The sequence below is a fragment of the Ischnura elegans genome, chromosome 2, assembly GCF_921293095.1.
Source record: "Ischnura elegans chromosome 2, ioIscEleg1.1, whole genome shotgun sequence".
Taxonomy (NCBI): domain Eukaryota; kingdom Metazoa; phylum Arthropoda; class Insecta; order Odonata; family Coenagrionidae; genus Ischnura; species Ischnura elegans.
The window spans coordinates 93,970,528-93,979,952 of NC_060247.1; the positions used below are offsets into that span (position 1 = coordinate 93,970,528).

General features: G+C 36.1%; 1 protein-coding gene across 1 annotated transcript in view; it reads right to left on the minus strand.

Moving 5' to 3' along the window:
- Positions 1-9,136, minus strand: part of LOC124154188 (U-scoloptoxin(05)-Sm1a) — a 483,520-nt gene extending 474,384 nt beyond the window's left edge. Inside the window, exon 1 of the mRNA XM_046527756.1 lies at positions 8,361-9,136. Within this exon, the coding sequence (XP_046383712.1) occupies positions 8,361-8,463 (103 nt within the window). The 5' untranslated portion in view covers positions 8,464-9,136. The remainder of the gene's footprint in view (positions 1-8,360) is intronic.
- Between the last annotated feature and the right edge of the window lie 289 nt (positions 9,137-9,425).

Consider the following 9,425-nt stretch of genomic DNA (forward strand, 5'->3'; position numbering starts at 1 on the left):
CCCGTAGGCTTGGGTTCAAATCTAGGCGGTGGCAAAGAATTTTCACAGACTACCCGATCCCTTTTTGGATGTTGTGTGGAGGACATTTCAAGTGCAACACTCCGTCCATCGGATGGGACGTTGAGCCGTGGTACCATTGGAGCCTTTCGTTAAAAGCAGGCTAATGCCAACGCCGGGTTTCTCTCCACCCTTAAAAACCCGTTCCTCATGGTGCAAATAGCCTCTGCTGTCGGTAGCCTCCTCCAAATGTATTTTGCACACCATACTATACTGAACAAAGCAGGATGTATGCATGAACTTAAATGAAATCACTTCTTATCAGTATTAATTCATTCCCTAAATAAATGTAATGCAACGGTAAAAAAAACATCGGGGACAAACTATTTCCCTGGACTGAGATTGAAATCATTTGTCATAAAAAAACTCCAAAAATTTGTATATTCGGGAATATTAATAAGGTGGTTTGTCCCTTTAAAAGGATAAAAAGCTCTCTAAAGGGGAATATGACGTAATTTTAATCACTGAGGCTTTTTGAAATTGGGATGGCCAAGATCAAATTTCATATTTCAGTTTTTTGACCTAATGTTACCACAGGAATAGATGATACTCTTACATTTCTCTGCCACTATCAAATAGGATAAAAATATCTATCTTAATCCATTAGGATGGTAGCAAACTGCCAGCCGTTATTAATTGAACTGTTTTTATATAAATGTCTTCTGAAATGTAGAGGCTGAAATATACTTTACGAATATTCATATTTTTTATTATCTATTTCTATCGTAATATTGCATTTACATATTTATTGATGAATTAAGTATCATTTTGTTTTTCAGGCTTCAAGTAGTCACGATGCAGGTTACTCCTTTAGCAGAAATGGACACTTTTGTGTAGTATTACATATAGGTTTCTGTTCAAGAGTTACTGGCGTCTAGTTTTCTTTGAATAGATTACTTAGCGACATCATTCCATATAAGTGCAATTTTCATCGGAAATTTACTGAGGATAATGAGGAAAATGGATTTCCAATGCGAAAACGACTTTTTTGAATCTAATATTTTTTAAAGAATTAAACCTTGTGCATTTTGGTTTTTTTAGCAGCTTATCTGCTTGATTTGATTCTATTGAAGCAAATCATAACTCATTATAACTCAAAGTCAATTTTTTGAAATGGAATATCACAAAATTAATCCACGCGTCATTAACGGCAGTATTATCCAGTTTAATCAGTAATCGTGCTTACATGACATGGCACTTATACGTGCATTGTTATTCGTTATGCTCACAATATCAATTGTGTTTTGAACTTAGATAGCTATTTCAGCAAAATCGATAGATATATTTGGTATTATTCTTCCAATTATTCACGCTGAGTTTGAAAAAAAGGTTTATCGTGGTTATGAGAGAGTATTGAAGACAGTAATTGTTTTTTATTCCCCGAGAATTCAGCCCCAATTTAAATGGCAATACACTTGATATTTATTCACCGGAATGGAGATCATTCTCTCTCGGTGCTTGAAAAATAATTGATTTTTCGACTAAACAGGGTCAAGTGGGTCCCCTTTGCCAATTAACCCAGAGGAAAAAAATGGCGTTTTCATTGATTTAGTACCTTAGTGAAATAAAACGTGCCTCCCTGCGAGATTCAAAAGGTATTACTATTGTGTCGCAGCCAAAAGTCAACATTTTAAAATCTCTAATCTCCTAAGCGTCGCAAAAGCTTTGGGCATTCATTCATTCACACCGTTTGTGTGGTGAGATCCAGCAGAACGAGCTTCTAGCAGGCTTGCAACAGTCGGTGGAGTTTGCTGCTAATGACTGTGTTATGAGAACTGGTGCAAAATTGAGAGCTCAGGCCCTTTAATTAGGGCGCAAGGCCTCCTAAGAATTTTTGGGAGTGTGGAGTTTTCACAATCATTCCCTCCTCAGCGTGTAACTTTGGAAAAGCCTCAGTATTGCCGACTCATACGTGTGTCTGTTGAAATTTATCAAGCATGTGTTCCGCTGTGGATTTTTGTCCTCCCTTGCGCTTTGGAGTCGTAATATCATTCATCGTGGTTGGAAGTGGTGTAATTAAACTTATTTTTAAGTGCACGATTCCGATAAAAATTGAATGTTTGATGAAACATGAGGTCATTTGTCGTGCGTCTCCTACGGCACGTAAAATGAAAGAAAACCAGGTGACTTATTGCCAAATCTAACACAGATGATTCTTGTACATTTTGGTATATTTTGAAAATTCAAATCCAACATGTTAAAACTTTTGTTTGCCAATGCCTTTTCAGATTTGAATAATGACCTTATGGTCTATACATTCCGCATTTTGTCGATTTAATTAACTATTTGTATCCACTGTGATTCCTTCTCTAAAGAAGGATATAAATTATACTTTTTGATATTCCAATAATATAATGATACTTTTTGATGATTTAATGGTATGGGTAGAATAATCCATACCAAAGTGGCATTTTGGATGTGCATTCACTAATTTGTGTTTTAAGGATCCTTCTCCTGCCAGTATTTATCAGGAAACTTTAAATTCACGGGTGAATAGTTACGCAATGGAGCATATTAGAGTATAGTAAGTTTACTTAGGAAACTATTGCGTATATATACTGCACAATAACAGTGATAAAGCGTAATATCTGATCACAGGAAGTTATATTACGGCGAAAAAATAAACGCCTACTTACTGAATCACTTTGAAACTCAGAGGATTAAAATTCATTTCATTCACTAAAAATAAGCTACTTTTGCATCAAAAACTAATATTTGACAAGTCTAAAGAGGATTTTGAAAGCATTGGGAGTCATGCCAAATGAAAATCACATTTCAAAGTGGCAGCATTTAATTGGTACATTTGACGCTGTGAATGGAGCATTCGATATTGGCTTAAAATCTAACTTGTTTTCTTTCACGGTTAATTGATTATAATAATACTTTTTATGTGCACCTAATTTGAGCACATAGAAATATATTCCATATAATATTTGCGAATCAGATAACCTTTAGTTCCGTCATGCGATTCAGTTCATTTTACTTAGGAATTTATATAGGCCCTGTATAAAAATGCCTATATAATTAAATTAAAAAATCGTTAAATTAAATTAAAATTATAAGAACAGGAAACAAGCCTATGTCTTTTACTTCTTTAATTTTATCGCAATATTTACCATCTTTACTCTCAAACTTTCCGGTGAGGACATTTTACGATTTTTTCCTCTTGTCTTTCTTGCTAATGGTTACGGTTGTTCTATACCTGCTACTACGGTTGTTCTATGCACTTATGAAAGAGTATTTAACGGGGATAAATTGTCTTGCAAATGCTATGAAATATGAAAACTTCTTTAATCAATTTCTCGTTTTTCTATTCCATTAGTTATACTAATGACGTCATTAATTGTATCGACAGCAATGGATAATAAGTATGATGAAAAATACAAGATAAGTCAAGAGCAAACCCTACACAATTTCTTTGGCAATCGAATCATATTTGCACATTTTCATATCATTCTCTATTCACCAATTACATTGAATCTACGTGTTTTAAAATTTGGGATATTTAGCATGAAGATGTAATTTCGTAATTTCTAGATGTAATTACTAGTAACTGCGTTTATAACATGGAAACACAGATGCTAGAAACTTAACATATTCCGGAATATAAAGATTTATATTGCTAAGAAAATTCTCTCTAATTGCTTTCGGTGATTTACTTCGTATTTATCTCACGCTATATATACTCTAGTGTGTAAGTAATTAAGTAATATAAACTGTTCTGATCGCAATGGACATTGACTTATTTGCATATTTTTATGGCCAGGTTAGAAATATCTCTTTGATATCTTCTATACTAGTGAGTCATCTTGACCTTAATATTTTTGTTCTGTGGCGGACATTTTGCATATTCCATCCACTAAGATAGTAAACCGTGAGATTTATGTTTTTTTAAAATGAAATGGTGGTTTCGTGGCTTCTAACTCAATTTTTTCATCGGAAGCCACATGGAGTAATAGGACCGATGCATTTACTTCTAAATTTAAAAAATGCATGTGATAATAAGTGACAGCAGGTACAAAAATTTATTGATTAATAAATTGAAGGTCGGAATTTCACGTAATACAATCAGAATCCATTACTTTTCCATTTTTCCCCCACAAGTTCAAAATTGGAGCCTTAAATATTTAAAGAAAGCTAAAATATTGTCTACATACTTCCTTTATTTTTACTTTATCATTCCATTTCAACGCCTGGAATATTTTGGTACAATTTTATTCCATTTTCTTCCAACTCATTTATTGAAATTTGCTATTATGATAATAAAATTTTATAAATGTTTTAATGGTTTAATAAATATTTAAAATTTTAACAAGGAATTAAATATAAACATTTAGCTTTAAATCATTATAAATTTTTGCACATAAAAAATTTTTGTGACGTTAAGTGAGCCATTACCTATACAGATAAAGCAATTATTGGCTGAAAATGGCTTGCTATTTCCTCTCGTGTCGATGAAAAATCACCATCATATGCCTTTGCTCTAACCCCAATGCTTTTGTTAATTTTGGAAATTTGCTAATTTTTTTCCTTTTCGATTATTACACCCAAAACATGTCTGTATAACATTTCTACGGAAATATATATAGATACGCAATGGAGTTTTCAACGATTAATAACCTCGGTATATCCATCTCGTTGGGTTCTCGCATGAAGTAATGTGCTTCATGGAAATAATCAGCTATTGCTATGGACAGCCGTGAATTCAAATGTATAGATAGATTATTATCTTTTTTTTTAGATTTAAAATTTTCATATGTCTACGCCTCTAAAGCTGTTATCCTTTGTTACAAAAATGCCCTACGTTACAAGATGTAAATAATAAATGTCCACATGGTATCTTAGATGTGGGGCCACAAGGTGTATTCAGCGCCATAGAGCGGGCGCTCTTAGTGCGTCACCATTTTGTCTCCCAGTAATATTTAACAATGTGTACAATCATGAATATTAAGCTGCTACAAAAATGTATTGCAATATTAGAAACCTTAGTTTTTAAATTCAAAGAAATGATTCTTTGCTGGTCAACTTCGTTATTTCAGCAATTTTTACTGCGAAATTGTTAACTATAAGAATTTAGGCTGCTGCCGTGTAGTTCTCTAGGCATGTGCCTTACATGGTGAATATGACGGAAAAGAAAAGTTTTGATCCTCAATTAATACAATAGTTATTCATAAATTAGATACTTCAACACAAAAATTATCTTATACCTACTAACTTGCAAATGAAACATTATTGAGCTTTTTCCTGGATAACATTTCCCTATTATTAAAAAAAATGAAATTATATGGAGGTAGTAGGAACATAGTTCCATGGTTATGATCATTCATCCCATAAAAGAAGATGATGCATAGAGTTGAATGCTAGGAATTCTCCGCATTCTTCATTTCTAATAATATTACTATCAATCAATCTGAAATACCTTACATTGATCCTCTTGACATTTGCGTGATTCCGTCAAGTTGAGCAGTGGTTGTGACATCGTGCTATTGTAAGTAGTTTTGCCAATAGTGAGCCAAACAATTGAACATGGCCTACCTCACGCGATCATCACGTTTTGGCACTCACCGTTCGTCTGCTGTTAGAGTTTGCGTGTTATGCCTAATGTATCCACCAATTAGGAAGTGAATTCCAGGTGAATTGTACTGTATATCGATTATTCTGTATTTTGATAAACTTATCTTATTGGCGGTGAATGAGTAAAAAAAATATGGATGGATAAAAAACGTTGAGGCATCATCCTTAAAATACATGACTTTTTTAAAAGGCTTTTTTTCATTGAGAAACACGGAAAATATTTATGTGCCCCTATTTTGTGGTGCTATTCCATTGCATCATTTAGTTTGTGAATACATAAGTTGGTAGATTATAAGTTATACAATTTATATTTTCTAATATTAAAGGGATGATACGTGGTACATGCCTTATAAACGGGATGTAAAGTGACGGTTGAAGGTGTATCGTTGCGTCGGTAACCTTGAGCAGTATAGCAGTCTGTGCTCCATTTTCGTAAAATAGAATAGATGAAGTCTGCACGAAAAGACAGCCTGAGGAGAATTTCGGAAGTAAGCGTTTCGCCATTATTTTCATTGAAATATTCGTTCTTAATCTTGATCAAATTTTTTGAAAACTATTCAAAAAATGATCATTGATACGTGGCCAATAAAAATTACTACCCCAGAGACATACGGAAACGATTTCATTGGATTAACATAGGGATTGAGTATATGTTAATGATGTGGTTAAAATTAAGGGGAATTTTTCCGCAGAGAAATTATTTTTTGGTAAAATTTGCGGATATCAATTACAAAGTTGTCTCTTCTTTTCTCCCGGTTTGACGTTGTAATCTCAGATTTCTCAAGTTGCTTAACTTTCAGGAATCCAAAACTTTCGTTAACTAAAGCCAGGTGATAGCTGCGAACTTATATTTGATTTCCTTTCTTTCTCGCTTTTAAAAATATATCTTAATGGTGCTTTGCGTTGCGTGGGTATATTTTGCATTTAAATAAGGCCACATCTCGTTCTTTTTAGACTTTTCTAGCCGACCCAATGTAACATCCGGAGAGACTCTTCCTGGGATGTGTTGCTGTTGTTGTCGAGGAAGACAATGGTTCTTGTCCGAACTTTTATTAAGGCCGCACTTTGTGTAGCAGCTTTGTTCTTTCAGTTATATAAGGCTTACCTAAATATTTAAGAGAATTTCCCCAAGGATTTTATTAGACGGTGTTTATTTGAAAAGGAAGTCACTCCAGACGCTTTCACGGGTGCAGATACAAAGAATTATCTTTTAAACGATTATTTATATTTTCTCACCTCTGATGTCCAATCATTTGACGAGGAAAGGATTCCAATTATTTTTTTACCGTTGATTTGTTTTACTTTGCATTCATCGATTCCTCTAACAGTCAATAAATGCCAATTAATTATATTCACCTGTGTTTAAAATGCTATTGACGTAAGCTCGATCAAAATTTCAGTGAGAAACCTGTCAATGCAGAGCATATTCTGTTTCAGTACCTTTCCCCTAGCTAACAGAATACTTATATTTACGCATAATTGGATACGTACATTAAAATATGAATCTTGAAGGTGCCTCAAGATGCTGTTTTCCACAGTGAGAAGACAAAAGTCGATGAGTGACTTAGTCCGCTATAATCAACGTTGACAAAATAATTTAATATATAAAAAATAATGATGATTTTAATGAAAATTGCCAGTCAATCTGTGGCCACAGTTACGTACAATTTAAAACATTCATATTTACTGTTCGAAATACAAACGAAAATTCCAATAATTCCAATTCAATCCCTCTATTTTACTATGACGCTCTTTATTTTTATGTTTTCCTATTTTTTTCAAAGTACATCTTACCCCGTCCCAGGACCTCTAACAGTAATAACATCATGCTTGCCCTCACACTTTCATGTGATACAAACACTATACAATTTATCCTTAAGATCCTTCAAGTTGCGCGCTTTACTCATTGACTGTCTATTCTTTGCATTGGAAAGACGCGTCTTGAAATTCATTGATGATAATAATTGTTACTACCAGGCAAAGGTTTTTTTTAGGAATATGAGGCCAGCGTCTTCCTATTGCGACATACGTGACACCAATTAGTTAGTTTTTATATGAGTAGTTTTCAAATTGCCTTCACCCCTGCCAATATTCAGGGAAAGCAAGTTTTTCACAAATTACATATTTTGAACTTGATTTTTACCACCTTACACCATACTCGATCAAAATTTCAGTGTGAAACCTGTCAATGCAGAGCATATTCTGTTTCAGTACCTTTCCCCTAGCTAACAGAATACTTATATTTACGCATAATTGGATACGTACACTAAAATATGAATCTTGAAGGTGCCTCAAGGTGCTGTTTTCCACAGTGAGAAGACAAAAGTCGATGAGTAACTTTGTCCGCTATAATCAACGTTGACAAAGTAATTTAATATATAAAAAATAAACTAAATACTTATATGAAAAAATAAGCATTCTCTCTCGTTGATAACAGCGGGTTATCCCACTGAAAGATCTGTGAAAAAAATTTAAATGCCCCTTTTTCTGTATTTCTATGTTTACAATTCTAGTTCTTTATTTATTCAAGTGTCATCGCTAGAAGCTTTTTTCCAGGATTGTATCCATGAAAAATATGATTAACATGATATATAAAAGAAATGCTTTATTACATGGGGGAAAGATGTGACTTAAAGGGTTAAGACGGCGCATTATCCAGATGAAAAAGGCGCATCGTAACATCCGTTATTTTCGTGAGGGTTGGTGACGCAGTGAAAGTGTTCACTCACCGATTGAGAGGAGGGCGACGCAGAGGAGGAGGCAGGAGAGCCCGAAGGACCCCGAGGGCCGGCTCCGAGGGCCCAGGGCCAACGACTGCGCTGCGGGCGACATCTCCGGTGGCGATATGCGGTTCTCACGAATCCCCTGCCCGCGGTCGACGATCACTTGCTGGAGACAAGGGCCTCCGCTTCTGTGGTCTTCCCTGAGGAAAAACCCGCCCTCTCCTTCTGGAAGAGCGCCTTGGAAATCAGCTGAACACAGTCCTCGAGAAGTTTCGTTTTGCTGTCAAATACTTGACTGAGAGCAAGCAAGTCTCTAGAAATCTACCCCTGTATATACGGAACAAGTCGCTGCACTTTCCGCCGTCACAACAGGACAGAGGGTTCACCCACACGCAAGCACTCTGGGAATTGTTATGAGGAAAAGTTTGCAAAACTTATTCCTCTGTAGGACAACTTCGGAATTCTTTGGCTAGCCAAACGACCTTTCTGGTATTTTCTGGAAAGGCGCGCCACACACGCAATCTTCCGTTGGAAAACGCAAGGTTTTTTTTGTTGCGTCTATTATTAAAAACTGCGCCGAAAATTTAAAACCTTATCAGTGTCGATATATAACCGATATTGTAATGTTTTTTACAACTTTTTCCCACTTTCCTCCGCAATCGGTGGATTAATTCTTGTGTGCGGTGAGTTGAGCGCGCTTATCGGGGTATATTATGGGAGGCGCTTTCCTCTCGTGCGGTGTTCGTCGGTGGCGCGGCGGGCGAGCGACTGGAGTGTGCGAGGCGAGGCGCGGTGGGTGCGCGCGCGGCGCGGTAGAGGGCGTGGTGGTGGGAGGGAGTGGGGGGAAGAGGAAGGTGTGGCCGCGCACTTCGGACGCAGAGTTCCTCAGCGGGAGAAAAGAGAGTTCGTATTTTCGGAGAAGGATGAGGGAGAAGAAGAGGAAGTGGATTTGGACGAAAAGAAGACGGGAGATGTCGCATCAAAGATGCAGGAGGCAGACCCCTCCCGCATTAAGGCAGCCGGGAGTGGGACTCCGGGTTCGATCCTTTTGGTGGTCCTCGGTTCGGCCCC